Source organism: Zea mays, chromosome 3, assembly GCF_902167145.1.
Source record: "Zea mays cultivar B73 chromosome 3, Zm-B73-REFERENCE-NAM-5.0, whole genome shotgun sequence".
In the NCBI taxonomy this organism is placed as follows: domain Eukaryota; kingdom Viridiplantae; phylum Streptophyta; class Magnoliopsida; order Poales; family Poaceae; genus Zea; species Zea mays.
This window is the reverse complement of record NC_050098.1, coordinates 197,505,143-197,522,448: the sequence shown is the minus strand read 5'-3', so window position 1 is coordinate 197,522,448 and position 17,306 is coordinate 197,505,143. Positions and strand designations below refer to the sequence as shown.

The following is a 17,306-nucleotide window of genomic DNA, read 5'->3' as shown; positions in this document are numbered from 1 at the left end:
TCCCCCAGAGATGCGCAGGAATTCCACGAAGTTCAACGTCAACAGGCACAAGCGGCTGTCCACCTCCAGGAGCGAACGCCTGACGCGACCACCTTCGAATATGCAACCTGAGCGGAGGGACATGAAGAGATTGCCCCTCGCCAATCACCCGATCAGCCACGGCAACCGAGGGGAAGAAGACTAGGAAAGAATTAGGCGCAACACGACGTATGCGGAGCGACCCTGCTTCAAGGCAAAACCTCGAGGCGATCGCGTCACGCACCTCCACGGCGCAGCCAGAATCCTCCCTGCCAACAACACTGACGATCAGTGCACGACGGAGTTCCTCCTCAGCCCGATCAATTCTTCCACAACGCCCGACAAAGCTCACCGGCTTATCCAGGCCGAAGGCAGGCGGATGGGGCAACTGCCCCCCAGCGCCCGACTTCCTCTTCCTCTGTCCACGGCGAGTCCTCTTCTTCGCGCCTTCACCAATCATTGAAACAGGTCCAGACCCGCCAGCCACAGCCAAATCTCGACCGCAGACATTCTTCTCCGAAGGTTTCATAGCCACAGGTCGCCACACCAGAGAGCGTCCAGGGAAGGGAGGGTCCGTCCGCCGGCGCGGGCACTCGCCCACACGGTGCCCCGGCAACCGACAGAAAAAACACCGCACGCGATTACGGCACACAGCCGCACGGTGCTCAGACGAGAAACAATTGAAGCATCTTCCGCGCAAATCCACCGGGACAGGTCTGGGGAGGGACTTCAAGGTGTTCGAACGCCGACGAACCACCGTCACCCAACCACCAACGTCCCTGGACGCAGCAGGCCTGGGAGAAAACAGAGCCTCTCTATAGGATTTCTTCCCCACGTCACCCTGAACTAGTGACGCAGCAGTGGAGGCACAAGCTCCACCGTCCTCCAGCCAGCGCTGCTCCTTCGATCTTCAGCCGTGCACAACACCAAGGGGATAATCCTCCGACGCCGGGGAGGGAAGTTGAGTGGTCGCCGGTCTTGGAGTAAGAGCCGGCGAGAGGCCAGAGGAAGGAGGACACGGCGCGTAGCGCAGCTCCTCCGGACGTCCGCCGCTCTGAACACCAGGGGATGGGTCCTGCGACGCCGGCGAGGGGAGAGGGATGGTCGCCGGTCTTGGAATAGGAGCCGGCGAGGGGCCAGTGGGGGGTGGAAACGAGGCGTCAGGAGGGGGAAGGCCAGAGGGCGCGAGCGGGAGCGTGACCGTCATAACGGCACTCATAAACGTTCCAACATGGTAATGATTATGCTTCTGTTACCTGAATAGACACAAGTAGCTTCTCAAAAGCCCTCAACCTGGAAATACTGCTCTGTTTCATACATAAGCTGGCTTCTGTGGCTACTTGTAAGTGCCAGTTTTTGAGAAACTGAAACAAATAGGGCCCTGGAATACCAGTTGAGCATATGGTACTCAGAAAACTGATATAAACATAAGTTTAACATCAGTTGGACTTTTGTGGATTGCTAGTGATTTTATTGTTAATGGATTAATCAGCTGCAGTTTTTGAGAAGCTTATGAATGCCAGATTTGAGAAGTAGAAACTGTTACTAACCTTGGATTAGCGAGAGAATGGTTAGTCCTTAGGACTTGGTAGAATATATAGGCACAGGTACTATGGGCCACACGGGCCTTACCACCCCCTTCAAACTCAAGGTGGGAGGAGAGGATCTGAAGCGTTGAGTCTGATCAAATTGAGCCGATGTTCTCTTGTTTGTGATTTTGTGAAAAAAAATCTGCAACTTGCATTTCTGAGGGCACATGTTGAAGAGCAATAGTTTTCGGATAACAATGAGGCCGAGTAAAGAAAACATCAACACCAATATGCTTTGTAAGTTCATGCACATGATCATTGGCAATTTGTGTGGCTCCAGTGTTGTCGCACATGCACAGAATAGGTGTAGGAGTATCACAATTCACAAGAGACACCGAGATCAACTAATAACTATTGTAGCCATATAATATCAACAGTAGTAGTAGCAAGAGCTCGAAGTTCTGCTTATGTACTAGACCGAGATACAACAACCGACTTCTTAGATTTCCATGCAATAGGAGAAGAACCAAGGAAAATACAATAACCTGTAATAGAGCGGCGGTCAGTGCGATCACTCGCCCAAGTGGCATCTGAGTAAGCGTGAAGCCGTAGAGGACTATCATAGTCGTACAATAAACCTCGAGATGTGGTTCCCCTTAAGTATCAAAGAACACGAAGCAAGTGACCACAATGGACTAAAATAGGCACAGAGACAAACTAAGAATATGAACGACATGTTGCTGGCCACCATAGGGTGGTTTTTTGTACTGGTCCTCTTGGACCTTAATTTCCCCTTCTTAATATAATGATGCGCAGCTCTCCTGCGTTTTTCGAGAAAAAAAAATATCCGGTCGAGTGATAGTGAGGTAAACTAGACTGGTGACTATATGCCGATATCTGGATGGATCTTATAGTGGTAAACCATTGTTCGGACAAAGCTGTAAGTGAATATCCATGGTTGTTTCAGCTGTGCGATTATCAGTAAGACCAGAGCGAGCAATAAGATCTTGGATGTATTTGGACTAAGAGAGATAATATCCCTTTGTATATTGTAATACCTCAAAACCCAGGAAATATCCGAGAAGGCCCGAATCAGACATCTTAAATTGCTCAGTAAGATGTTGTTTTACTTGAGAAATATGTTCTGGATCATCGCCCATAATCAACATCCACATAAAAGGAGCAAAGTACGTCCTCGTGAAGAGGGATGAAGAAATAAAGCAGGATCATGATCACTAGGGTAAAAACCAGCAACCCTTATTACGGTGACAAACATTTAAAACCAAGCACAAGGAGCCTGTTTCAAACTATATAAAGCTATACGAAGATGACAGACATGTCCGGAAGGAATATCAACACTTGAAGGTGGGTGCATATAAACTTTTTCATGTAAATCACCATATTCAGATCACTGTCCTTTCCTGTTGTGATTGAAGGACAACCACACTCGGAAACGGAGATTTCATTTTGAATCCTTTTGGCCCAGATTTGATGGTTTTCAGGAAGCGGTATCTAATGCCTAGGATTCTGTTCAGCAGTCTGCTTGTCCTCTCAAGACCCTTTCCCTAAAATTCAAGGCGACAACAAAAGGGCTGCAAAGTTGGAGTGACAAAAAGGTTGGAAACTTCAAACTGCAACTTGAGCTTGCCAGAGAAGTATTGCTGCAGCTAGAAGTGGCAAAAGAGAGCAGAATTCTTAATGTTTTGGAGACATGGCTGCTTGGGCGCTTGAAGAAACACTCTCTGGCTCTTGCCTCCTTAGGCCCTGTTTGTTTCAGATTATAATCTCTCCAGATTATATAATCTAGCGCAAATAATTCATTAGGTAAACAAACAACTAGATTATGGGTTTAGATTATATAATCTAAAGCCTAGATTATGATAATCTCATAATCTCCTCAAGAGTAGCTTATTTGAGATTATTTTGGCAAAAGACCCACTACCCATGGTTATGTAAATAGAAATTACAATATATGCCATCCTTCTTTTCTCACCTTAAATAAACAAACAAGGGTAGTGTTGTCTTTGTGAATAATCTACATTTGTATAATCTAAACTACCAAACAACTACATATAGATTATAATATATCTAGATTATAATATGTATTATATAATTTAGATTATAATCCAGATTATATAATCTATAAGCTGAAACAAACATGCCCTTAATCCGCCCGGTGGCTAGGACTAGATCAAGAATTGCCTGGCTCAAAGATGGTGACGCTAATACAAAGCTCTTCCACTCTTGGTCTCGTCGTCGGAAAAGAAAAAATTTCATAGCCAAACGTCAAGACGGGGAGTAGCTAGTGACCAGTCATAGCGATAAGGCAGAGGTGCTTCGGTCCTTCTATTCGGATCTAATCGGTACAGGGCAGCAAAGGTCCAGAATTGTCAACCTTAACACCTTAGGACTGCAGCACATTGACCTTCATGGGCTCGAGCAGCCAACCTCAGAGGAGGAGGTGTGGAACACCATTAAACAGCTTCCTCCGGACAAAGCCCCGGGGCCTGATGGGTTCACAGGCCGTTTCTATAGGGCCTGCTGGTCAATCATCAAAAAAGACATTATGGCTGCTATCCTGGCTGTCTGGAACAAGGACTTCCGGAACTTCAGATACCTCAACACAGCCTTCATCACTCTTTTACCTAAGAAAGAGGATGCCATCCTTGCCAAGGACTTTCGGCCTATTAGCTTGATCCACAGCTTCGCAAAGTTAATCACGAAGATCATGGCAAACAGACTGAGTGGCTATATGGACAAGCTGATTTCTAGGAACCAAAGTGCGTTTATCAAGGGCCGATTCATCCAAGACAACTTCATGTTAGTTCAGCAGACTGCAAGATTGCTGCATGCTCAAAAACAACCTAGAATTCTTCTCAAGCTGGACATATCCAAGGCCTTCGATTCGGTGTCTTGGTCTTTCTTACTTGAAGTATTGGAAAAGGCTGGATTCGGCCCTATATGGAGAGATGTGATCAGTGGGCTGCTTATGACCTCTACCCAAATTATGCTTAATGGAGTGCCTGGGGAATACATCCAACACAAGAGGGGCTTGCGGCAAGGTGACTCGCTATCCCCTCTTCTTTTCATCATCGTTATGGATGTTCTCAATGGCCTAATTGTTAAAGCTGCTGATGAGGGACTGCTCCAACCCCTTTCAACTTGTTCCATTCAACACCGAATATCGCTTTATGCTGATGATGTGGTGATGTTCTTGAGACCGGCTGCTAGTGATATGCACTTGGTAACCATGATATTGGAGTTGTTTGGGGACGCCTCGGGGCTAAAAACCAACATACAGAAAAGCAGTGTGGCTCCCATTCACTGCTCTCCGGTGGACATGGAAATGGTGACCCAGATTTTTCCTTACAAAGGTGAAACACTTCCTCTCAAATATCTCGGGCTACCTCTCTCTCTCAGGAAGTTAAGCAAGGAGCAGCTGCAGCCACTAATTGATAGGCTTGCAGACCTCTTACCTAATTGGAGGGCCGACTTGATGACTCGAGCTGGAAGAGCTATCCAAGTGCAACATGTACTCACGACAACAGTTATATATCACACCATGGCTTTGGATTTACCTAAGTGGGCTATCAAAGCCATTGACAAAATTAGACGTGGCTTTCTTTGGAAAGGTCAAAAGGATGTGCTCGGTGGTCACTGCTTAGTTGCTTGGGGCAAAGTGACACGCTCAAAGGAGCTTGGTGGTCTTGGCATCTCTGATTTACAAAAGCTGAATTGGGCCCTTCGGGTTAGATGGTTGTGGTTGGAAAAAAACAGACCCCTCGAAGTCTTGGGCTGATTTACCTCTCCAGAGTTCAAGCATTCTGAAATCTATCCTCTCTACAGCTATGATTACAGAAGTGGGTGATGGTCGTAACACCTTGTTTTGGAGGGACAGATGGTTGATGTGACAGAGGATTGAGGATCTAACCCCTCATATTTTCGCCCTCGTCCCGACTAGGATTGCCAATAGGAGAACGGTGGCAGAAGGTATTGTGGAGATGGCTTGGATCCGGGACCTGAGAGGCACCATCACTTGGGCTGTCCTCTCTGATTTTTTGACTCTTAGTGAAGTCATTGCAGATTTCTCCCTTAGTGATGGAGTGCCAGACAAGCATATCTGGAGATTTTCCCCGACTGGCCAATACTCTTCAAAGTCGGCTTATGATATGCTATTCCTAGGATCCACTTCTTTTGGAGCCTTTGAGCGCGTTTGGGAGTCTTGGGCACCTTCAAAGTGCAGTTTCTTCCTTTGGCTTGTCATGCACAATAGATGCTGGACTGCAGATCGTCTTGCTAAAAGAGGACTACCCCACCCCAGTGCGTGTCCCCTTTGCGACCAAGAAGAGGAAACAATACAACATCTTCTCATCTCTTGCGTCTTTGCAAGACAGTTCTGGTACCTCTTGCTGCGCAGGTCTGGGTTGCCTAATCTTTCACCAGACAATGCTCTTTGCAGCCTTGATGACTGGTGGAGCAGGGATGTGGAGAAGATTCCCCGAGATCTCCAATCAGGCTTCAATTATCTAGTTATTCTTGGCGCTTGGAACCTTTGGCGTCACCGCAACGACTGTGTGCTCAATGGGGGGTCGCCGAGCCTAGCGAGTGCTCTCACCCTCGCTGGTGATGAGCTTAGGATGTGGTGTCGTGCCGGGGCTAAAGGGTTGAACTTGCTTTCAACTCGTGTTTATGCTTGACCCAGGGTGATAGCCTTGTGTCTTGTTCAGAGTGGTTGTATGTGGTGGCTGTGCTGTGTCTTGTTGTGTCGTGTGTGTGTGTTGTGTTGTGCTGTACCTTCTTCTATCTATTAATGGAAAGATACGCAGATCTCCTGCGTGTTCGAGAAAAAAGCATTTTTGAGATTCATTTGAGAGAGTCCAAAAAGAACATTCGTCATATGTGCAACAGATGTAAAGGTTTCATCATAACCGAACCCCTGAGTCTGTTGAAAACCTCGGGCCACAAGATGACCTTTATATCGCTCAATTGAATCATCAGATTTGGTCTTAATCTTGAAGACCCATTTGCATGTTATAGGTGCTGCATGCGAAGGTAAAGGAACAAGATCCCAAGTGCCCGTACAATCAAGAGCATCCAACTTCTCTTTCATAGCAAGGTATCATTCGGGAATGACAGAAGCTTCCTTATAAGTGGATGGTTCAGCAACGACTGCCCTAACAAGTGGAAAGCCATAGCGGGCCGGAGGTTCAATTGTATTACGACCACAAAGATGATATCCTTGATCAATTGGTAACTCAGCATCGATCTGGAACTCAACAGAAACAGCAGGAGAGCCATCATTGTTAGTACACACATCTATAACAGGTTATGTATCAAGACCAACCATGGGACTGGAGCGAGGACGACAAACGTATGTTTTGGTGACAGGTGGTTTAGAAGAAAAAGGTGAAGGTGTTAAAGGAACGAGATTTGTGACGGGAATAAGAACATTAGGTGGGGATGTGGTAGATGATGGAGTATTGGAGGTTTGAGACCCAGATGAAGGAGCATGGATGGGAGGAAGGCACATGAAGGAGGTGGACTTTGTAGAAAAGGAAGATGAGTGGAGTCATAAAAGAAAGGTCGGTTTTCATTAAAGCTCGTCCCATGAAATGCGAATGCGACGGGCTGAAGGATCGTAACATCGATAGCCTTTATGCTCTGGATTATATCCAAAGAAAACACACTCAACAGATTGAGCAGTCGATTTAGTCCGTTCAGAGGGGGGCTAACAAGATGTATCATGTACATCCAAATAGGGTTGGAAACGAGCCGAGCTCGGCTCGCCTACACAATGTGCTGAAGGAGGCTCGACTCGGCTCGTAGTCGGCTCGCGAGCTGCATCTTTCTAAATAATATTGCATTATATAGTGACTTAATAATATATAGATGTGAAATATATAATCATCATTCAACATTATAAGTAATCTAAATTATAAATTGTCATATATCCATCATCAAAGGCCAAGGTACGAGTCAGATATCTATAAATTTATCTAATATCCATCATTATTGTATAGGTTGATTAATTTGGAACAACTCTTGGGCCGGCTCGGCTCTGATCGCTACACCAACAAGCTCGGAAACCTAGCTTGGCTCGGCTCGCGAGCCGCTCGAACTCGAGCTAGCTCTCGAGCCTCGATCTTTTTTTTCCAGACCTACATTCGAAAGACAGTCATAGTGTGGAGTTCTAGAAAGAACTTCACCGAGAGTTTTGCTAGAGAGTTTTGATGATGGTTGTCTATTGATGAGGTAGACAACGGTAGATTCTGTTTCACACCAAAAAAATGCAAGGGGACAAACGAAGATATCAAAAGAGTGCGAGCAGTTTCTATGATACGACGATGCTTGCTTTCAGCAACCCCATTTTGAGCATGTGCACCAGGGCAAAAAAGCTGAGCAAGAGTACCCTCTGAAATTAGAAATTGTCGAAAAGAATCAGATAAATATTCACCGTCAGAATCAGAACAATTTTTTTAATAGGGGCAGAGAACTAGGTATGAACCATGGAAGCTAAAGACGGAAAGACGTATTGATGGGGAGCAACTCAGAACTAGGTATAAGGAGAATAATCAACAAAAAGAACATAGTATCGATTACCACCCTTTGAAACAAAAGGCGCTAGGCCCCAAACATTAGACTGAACAAGATCAAAAGGTCTAGTAGAATTAGAATCACTGGTAAAATAAGGAAGTTGTATTTGTTTTCCAAGATGACAACCCTTACAAGGAAAGCTAGATTCAGAAGATATATGACCTAAATAACCTGATTTTATTAATGTGGACAGATGAGAGCCACACAAATGACAGACAGTGATGTCATTGGCCAAAAGAGGTAGCAGGAACTGAACCAATGGAAAGCGCACGAGCTGGAGATGTAGTGGATGGAGGTAGGCGCAAGGTGTCGAGGATGTAGAGGCGAGGAGTGCTACGACGACGGTCAGTCCTAATCATATCCCCTCTGCGACGATCCTGTACAAAACAAGATAAGTCATCAAAGTCAATGAAGCAATGTGATCTGTAATTTGTCCCACTGAGAGAAGATTCATGGACAACTCAGGTACAAAGAATATATTAGGAACAATAAAGTGTGGAGTGCAAAGAGAACCCTTGTGGATTATATGGCATAAAGTACCATCAATAGTCTGGATGGAAGCATATTCTGTGACAAGTGTAGACGAAACTAACTGGGATTGATCATATGTCACATGAAAGGCCAAGAATCTAGAGCCCAAGTCGAGGACATGGTTGTAGCAGGTGGAGTAGAAGCAATAGCAACTGAACCTGTAGGTGCTAAGGTGCATAACCAGTACCACGACACAGTGCATGGAAATCAGCGAGCTTCTCTAGAAATTTGGCAAAACAATTTTTAGACCGATGTGTATTCTTGCACTGCTCACAAGGAACTAAAGAGGAACTCCTGGCTGCATAGGACTTATGAGCAGCAACCAACACACTGTGAGAGCCAGAACCAGTAGCATAAGACATGGATTTAGGCGAGTCTCTTCAGCAAGAAGATCAGACAATGCCTTTGCTATGGTTAGATTATCAGAACCGTGGAGCAGTCATGCATGAATAGAGTCATATTCAGCCCGAACTCCTATAACAAATCTGAATGTGAAGAACTTCTCAATAAACTGATGGGCCGGACATGGATTAGTTGCACAGGCTAGCACCATGGATAGCAGAGAACTCATCAAACGATCAAAAGCAGAATAGTACTCATCAATAGTCGTATCACTTTGCTCGATAACATGTGGTTGATGTATGAGAGTGTGTAAGAGAGCACCACTGACCTGAACAAAACGATCTTTCAGATGAGACCAAATAGCTTTAGCAGTGGTGAACATGGACATGCTCATAATCATGGATGGTTTAGTGCTATTAGCCATAGCAGCCATCACTTTGCCATCATTAATCTGCCATGTTTTGATATCAGCAGCATTATTACGATCCTCACGTAGAGCAGGTGGATCCTCAGTTCAGTGAAAATAGAAACAATGACCACGTAGTGCAGTCTGAACACAGAAAGCCCACTCTGGATGGTTCTGACATGATGTTCAATTGATGAAATCACAAACCGTGACAGTAACTATTGAAGAGATGACCTGATCCGCTGACCCAAACCTGATTCTGTCCTAGGAAGATCTATGTTGTGACCTGATGAAGGTACTACAACCACAACCTAGTTCAAGGATGGGATCTGCACTGCACATGATCTGAGCAAGCTCAGGCAATGGAGGCAGGGATGACAGCGGGTCAGATTTTGTTCAGGTATAATAATACCCGACTCGAAATTGTACCCGAGACTTCTACAAATATCCATACCCACCAAGCCAATCGGGCAAGAAACTGTACCCGTACCCGTGCCCATCGGGTATCCACCGGGTATCGGGTATCCAGTGGATATGTTATTGTAGACTAAATAACATTCGGTCGGTGTTATAATAAATGTATAAAATATTTTAGTTTCCATCTGAGCACCAATGCAACACAAGAATGACTATATTTGGCTACACATCGATACAATATATCAACTCATAATTATCACATCCAATAAATTTAAATTTGAGTACAGAGAATAAAAGCTTAATGAGTTCATGACAGTTGACAGTCATAACATTATCAATGTCTCATTGATCTCGATTACATTACAGTGGACTGTTAACATAACACAAATTAATATTCATTAATCAACAACACATGCGGGTGAGTTTTTCTAGTGAATGTAGCACATTTAAAGAGGTATATTGATATTTCAGGTATCCACTGGATACCCGTGGGTAAAGTATTTTACCCATACCCGACTCGATATATTTCGGGTATTCGACCCGATAGGACCAACGGGTAAGTTTTTCTACCCGTATCCATATCCGTTGGGTACGAAACCTGCGGGTATCCATACCGACGGGTCCAACTGCCATCCCTAAATGGAGGAGCTGAGCACGCAGATGCAGTGGAGGAGCACACAGAGTTGGTGGCTGTGACGATAGCCTGGGCAGGAGCAGAGCGGCCACCACCTTGATGGGGAAGTGGCTGCAGTAGGTATGCACAGGCGCGACACTCGCGACAGCGGCCAGATGTGTTCGAGACAGTGCGAAGGCGACCGGGCGGCCCTTGACGACGGGCAGGATGGAGGCGGAGGCTCGACGGTTGAAGGAGACCTGTGTGACGGCGACTTGGACGAAAGGGAGGCCTGGCCGCTATGGCTATCAGGACGGAAGAGAGATACGACGTAGACAGGCCTGGCCCCGATGGCGATGCGGCACAACAACGGAGGGATGGTGCAGGGACGGCGGCGCTTGAAAAAAACGAATAGGAAGGGAGATTAACCCTAACCTTAACCTGCTTTGGTACCATGTTACTAACATTCCTTTAGTCCTTAGGACTTGGTAGAATATATAGGCACATGTAATATGGGCCACATAAGCCTTAACAGAAACTAGTTTTCCATATGCTCAATTGGACACTACAAGTACTTAAGGTTGTCAGATGTTCAAACTACAGATACAATAACCCTCAACTGGTATAAATGAAATTTGACATGCACAAAGTAGTTGATATCATGATGTTTAGTATTTGTAACTTGGTAAGCTGCAAATAGACATCTTATCCATACCATATTGTCCTGTACACAAGAATATGGCCTGGCTTTCAAAAGTCATGGGATTTTGCGTTAATATAAAGAAGGATCATGTGCCATCATTTGGAGCAGCTATCTAGGGACCTTTGGTGCTTTCGGTGTCACAAACTCTGTTTGGAATAGAGGTTCATTAACAAAAACAACATTATAAGAAAAGAATTCCAGCTTCGGAGTTTTATTAACAAAAACTGCTTTGAAAGGAAAAGCTATGTTCATTTCACAATTTTTTTATCCCCGTCCTGGGAGTTGTATGTTTACTTAGTTTACGATTTGTTGCAATTTCTGAAATTTCCATTTGCCAACAACTACAGATGCATTTTGGTAACTGGAGCATATGGTACTCAGAAAACTGATATAAACATAAGTTTAACATCAGTTGGACTTTTGTGGACTGCTACTGATTTTATTGTGAAGGGATTAGTCAGCAAGCCTATTGAGCAAGCTAGTCACATGAATGATGGTATGTGATCACCTCATAAATATACTTCCTCTCTTATTTTCTATATCCCTAATACATAGCTCTCCTTTTGCTTTGCAGATGTTCAATCATGTGAAATGACTGAAGAGGCAAACAGCAAGCAAGTTCCTCCAAAACTAGTTGATTATAGTATACTTTTCTTTTCAGTTTTCTCTGTCCTCCAGAAATTGGGTTCAGATGATCGTCCTGAGGTGCATCTTCTCAACATACAGTCTGTTCTCTGCATGAACACCCATTGCTGAGGAGTTTTTCTAGCTCATTGAATCATTAGCGATCTCTATAGGGCACTGCTGTCGTGTTGTAATATTAGTAATTGATGGCAACCTTGGCATCTTCCTTACAGATATTTTTGGCATCCTCTTTGCACATTGCACCACACCTTTTACTTTTACCATGAAAGTTCTAATTCTCCTTGAAGAAAAATTCTCCGTGCTATTAAGCATGGGTGTTTGATGCTGAATCTCCAAACGTAGCTAGAGCTCCCTACTGCCTAGTGATGAGCTGCTTTTGGGGGTGGGAGTTGCAGCGGCATGAGGTATCAATTACCTCCTTGCTTTGGGGCTGAATGTGAGTTTAGTTTGGGTCGAGGTAGCCCTCTTTGTGGTTAAGGGCGAGATTGTTTAGTACTTTAGTAAGAACCCATTGGTGTGTGTGGGAGGGCCTTGCATGGTGCTTATCCCATTTTTTCTTGTTAATATAATGATACACAGTTCCCTTGTGTTCGAAGAAAAAAGCTGACACATATTTTCGAAAGACCAATAGCTTTATTGTACAGACTGCTGCTAAGTTTTCTTTTTTCATTTCAAGGTTCGAAATTCAGCTGTTAGGACTCTCTTCCAGACTCTCAGCATCCATGGCCAAAAGCTTTCTAAAAGTATGTGGGAGGATTGTCTTTGGTTATATGTTTTCCCTATGTTAGAGCATGTTTCCCACTTGGTAAGTAACGTAGCAATTATGAAGGGCATTTTATCTTCCCCATAAATGTCCTCTTCTGATATAATTAGTCAGGCTAAACCTTCTTTTTCAGGCATCTACCTCATCTCGAGATGAGTGGCAAGGGAAGGAACTTGGAACTCGGGCTGGCAAAGCTGTTCATATGCTTATCCATCACAGGTTTAGATTTTTTCCGAGTACCATAAACAATGGACATTACCTGAAAAGAAAATATCTAGTCCTCTGAACTTTTTGTGACTTCATGGGGGGGGGGGGCTTCACCAGAAATTCAATAGTTTATGATTTAAATTAACTTGATTAGTAGCACACCTAGATACTAGATTTTACCTTCTAGTGTTCCCTGCAGGTTTAATAGCTTTCGCATTAAATAATCTTGGACTACTGATTTTTTTAAGCTTGTATTCCTTTAAAATCTTAAGTCGGCAAATTACCCCCTGCGAGGAAGAGAGATCAGAAGTCCAAGAGTGGCAAAGTGTTTGTTCTTCTGGCTAATTTCCTGTCCTTTCTTCTAATCTATTTGAATTCTTTGTTTTTCCAGTCGAAATACAGCACAAAAGCAATGGGATGAAACCATTGTTCTTGTACTTGGTGGTATTGCACGGCTTTTGCGTTCTTTTTTCTCTTACCTCCAACAACTGAGAAAATTTTCTTCTGGTAAACCTTTCTTGTTTGCCTATCTTATGTTGATGATTGGTTATCAAATTCCAAGTAGCTTCTCATTGTATTGAAATGTGTTCAGGTTGGGTGCTTTTACTCAGTTTTATAAAAAATAGCATCTTAAACGGTAGCAAGGAGGTTGCTATTGCTGCCATCAATTGCTTGCAGACGTTTGTCGGCGCAAACTGTCCAAAGGTATCCTAAAAAATGGATCTCTTTAGAATTTTTAATATGTATAATTATCTTGTATTGTATGTATAATAGGAGCTATTTGTTCTGGTCTGCCCTTCAGACCTGCTTGCTTTATTCACCATAAAAATGGCTCCTTATCTTATTATTGTTAGGTAGAATTCCTCCCTTGTCATGTCGATCACTGCACTTTCCTTTGTGATTTCATAAATGTATTTGAACTAGCATCAATTTGTACAGAAAAGGTTCCCAAAAATAATGTCTTGACCCAAACAGTGCACTAGCTGCAAACGGGATAAGCAGGTTTAGAAATTCAAATAATCTTTTGGTTTGTGATTTGTAGTTCAACATAGTGCTCACATGGTTTGAGCTCTAAAGTTCAGAAATAAAACAAATCCATGTTTTTCATAACTGTATTCAAGTATGACATTCTATCAAACAGTGTCGGATTTTGTGGTTTGTGCATGTTGACAGTAGACCCTGTCACATGGTTGCAATCTATTAACAAGTGCGCTATCTTTTGGTTTTTATTATACCTGAACAACTCTTGATCTGTATTTTACTTGAAAAAGATCCTGCCCTTTGTTATCCTACCTTTGACTAATATAATGGGGCGCAGTTCTCCTGCGCTTTTCGAGAAAAAAATATTTAAGATATTAGTTAGATATGGATAGCCTCAAAAATAAATGTTTCCTGCTTATATTTTTCCAGGGCAATTTGGAATCCTCGTATGTTAAATCTGTTCTTGATATTTATGAACTTGTTCTTCAAACTTCATCTAATTTTAAGAATGACTCCACTGATAAAGTGAAGCAAGAGGTTCTCCGTGGTCTTGGTAAGCATATAGCTTCCATTTGTCTTTCTCCCAGCATCAGATATTGTAATTAGCTATTAATCCTGTTTCACTCCTCAGGTGATCTTTATGTCCAAGCACAATCTCTGTTTACTGGTGACATGTATCTAAGGCTTATGGCAATTATGCATCTGATGATCAAGACTACCTTGAATCCTACTGATTATGATAGTGAACTGGTATACCTGTGCATGCATAATTTGTGCACACACACATACATATACATATGCTATTTGGCTCCCTAGGAGCAGCCTAACTGCCTCCCGCAGCCGCATCGAGCTCCCCGTGCCACACATGCAGCTGTCACTCTTCCCAAAATAAGTATGCACACATGCATGTTTTAGTGCTCCACTTAAAAATCGAGTGTCAAAATTGAAAATCGATTTCACTATTGTGTTCGTCGCGAAAATCGAAAATTGTTTTTTGTTAGAGTCAGTCATTGTAGTAATTAGTGTCAGTCATTGTAGTAATTAGTGTCAGTCTATCTTTTAGTCTCAGTCATTCTACACAAAACAGGAATTACAGGAAAGTAAGTGAACAAATTCAATCATTCTATGAATACCTAGTCGTTCCATATTTTAGCTTCAAGTCATTCATGAGAAATTGAGAATAACCGAGGGAGAAGCCATTTAGTGGGTCAGTCATTCTAAAAAACAAACATAACAGGAAATGAAGTGAACAAACTCAATCATTCCATCTTTTAGCCGCAATCATTCATTAGAATAACTGAGATAGGAGTCATTTGTTGAGTCAGTCATTCTAAAAAAACAGTCGTTACATTAGTATATATAGATATTAACAATAAAGGTAGGAGACGGTAAAGACTAAAGAGGAGTAGATAACCACTGTATAATCTCTGTAGCTGAGCATCGTCACCACTATCGTTGCCCAGTAAAGGCCCAATAATCATCACAGCAGCAGGCTAGCAACCATACACAGAAGAAAAGGATGGACATGGAGAAGGCCCTAGCCCTAGTTCTACTAGTGTCAGCTGCCCTGCTCTTAGAAACCGAGCGAAGCACAAGTAATTAGAAATCGAGCAGTCCCATACGTATTCCTAGATCTTCCAAGTTTCAGCGACCGTCTTGTTTCGCTTGTGTCGTTGTGTGAGCCACAGAGCAGGCTAGCTTGCTTGGGTGCGGCGAGGAAAAGGGCGCCGATTTGGTCGGATTAGACAAGAAAAGGGCGCCAGTTTGGTCAGGAGTGCGTAGGGCTGTGGGCAGACGCTGCTCGTGAGAGGGCGTGTTGGGTGGTGCCAAATAGCACTACCGTGCATATATATACATATATACCTGAACACTATTCATCACCCATGGTCCATCACCTAGAATCAAAAGGTCTAATCGGACGAGCCTACTAGGGAACCAACTGCACCAGCTGACCAGGAGTTAAAACAGGCCTGCGCGCATTTAACGAGGCTAATCCGTTCGTAGCGCGCAACAACAAATATTAAGCCATTCAAGGTTTACTTTAGCCATTTAAGGTTTATTTTAACGTACAACAAGAACAAATATTTAGTCATTTAAGGTTTCCTTTAGGTAAACATTCAAGGTTTACTTCAACGTACAATAGGAACAAATATTCAGCTATTCAAGGTTTATTTCAGTCATTCATCGTTTTTAAAATTTTACAAGGAAGAAACATTTAGCTTACTTTAGCCATTCAACAATAAACATTTAACAATTTAAGGTGATGAGTCGAGGATGGAAGGTGATTGCTGTGGCGGATGAGTGGAGGCGCGACAGTGAGGAATTATGTTGGAGTGGCGCGGGTCGGAACGGTGGTGGGTTGGACCAGATCGGGCAGAGTTTGGCTAATTACATATTAGTGTGTGATTGGTGGCGCATGGGGAATTAATTTGGGTGGGCTGGCGCGCAGGGTGGTTCTGTGGAATTTAATTACGTAGGGGCTGGTTCGGGTGATGAATAACGCCGCCGTATAATACTGTGTGCGACCATATAAATTTGTTGGAAGAAGTTTATAATTCTATTGTTTTCAGTTTATGTGGAAAATCTGGGTATCAAAATACGGAACTGTATCCTTTAATCTTCATTTCTCATAGGAAACCTTAAAACATGTTTCTTCTTTATGTTTCTAACCTTATAACTTCCATAATTCAGTTTGACATCGATCTAGTGTTGAATTTCTTCTCAGCTGGTTCTTTATGCTTTAGGGTAGTATTCCTGCTGTACAACGAGGTATATTGGAAATCATTCCTATGCTACGCCCAACAGTTGTATTGTCTCCCATGTGGACACATCTGCTTCTTGAGCTGCTATGCTATCTTAATGGGCACGAAGGCCCCCTCCAGAAAAATAATGAACAAACGCCCGATCATAATTCTCAAGCACTGGTAGACGGTGCAAAGCATGCTCTTGGTAAGACCTATTATGATATCGTATATACAGTGTTGCATAATCTGAGAAAAAATATATTTCTTGTTGAGTGATGTCTAATTTGCTATTGTTACAGTTGAAAGAAGCAATCTCAATGGCGGGGGTACAAAACTGGATATGGTGGGATCTGGTTGGGGCATTCTATTTGTAGAAAAACTTGTACCAATCATTGCCAACCTTTTCTTGGAGGCTCCACCAAATGAAAGGTTTAGTGTCTCTCCTGAAGTCATTCAAGGTCTTGGAAGGTATTTGCTTTTTATGATTTATATCTGACAACATAATGCAAAACTAAGGATATATCCACTTGTCAAGAAGGCTTTACGATTATTGCAGAACAGAAGAACAGCTTTACTTATTTTCATTTTTCCATGTCGAAAAGGGTATTAATTGTGAAACGGCCTCTAGCTTAGTTGGTTAGGTGGTCTGAGTAGCACTCCTTAGATCCTGAGTTGGACTCTCTGTGTGAGTGAATTTCATGATAAGGTTAAAAAAATCCCCTAGTTGTCCCACGCTAAAGCATAGGTCTTATTGAAGTGTATAAGTGGATTGGCTATCTTCTCCCATTAACTTAAGCTTTTGAGTTTAACTGG

At 43.2% G+C, this 17,306-nt stretch overlaps 1 protein-coding gene across 5 annotated transcripts in view; it reads left to right on the top strand.

Annotated features, from left to right (window-relative positions):
* The window catches only part of LOC103652462 (protein MON2 homolog), an 89,649-nt gene that overhangs the window by 50,780 nt on the left and 21,563 nt on the right, over nucleotides 1–17,306 (top strand). For 3 of the 5 annotated variants that reach the window (XM_020550458.3, XM_020550460.3, XM_020550459.3), the window contains 10 exons: nucleotides 11,501–11,649; nucleotides 11,728–11,858; nucleotides 12,475–12,603; nucleotides 12,695–12,780; nucleotides 13,160–13,275; nucleotides 13,361–13,473; nucleotides 14,179–14,302; nucleotides 14,381–14,499; nucleotides 16,494–16,698; nucleotides 16,793–16,961. In XM_020550458.3, the coding sequence (XP_020406047.1) occupies nucleotides 11,501–11,649; nucleotides 11,728–11,858; nucleotides 12,475–12,603; nucleotides 12,695–12,780; nucleotides 13,160–13,275; nucleotides 13,361–13,473; nucleotides 14,179–14,302; nucleotides 14,381–14,499; nucleotides 16,494–16,698; nucleotides 16,793–16,961 (1,341 nt within the window). Of the gene's footprint in view, nucleotides 1–11,500; nucleotides 11,650–11,727; nucleotides 11,859–12,474; nucleotides 12,604–12,694; nucleotides 12,781–13,159; nucleotides 13,276–13,360; nucleotides 13,474–14,178; nucleotides 14,303–14,380; nucleotides 14,642–16,493; nucleotides 16,699–16,792; nucleotides 16,962–17,306 lie in introns of all 5 variants that reach the window. The other 2 variants (XR_002268184.3, XR_004857343.1) reach the window with 2 other exon arrangements.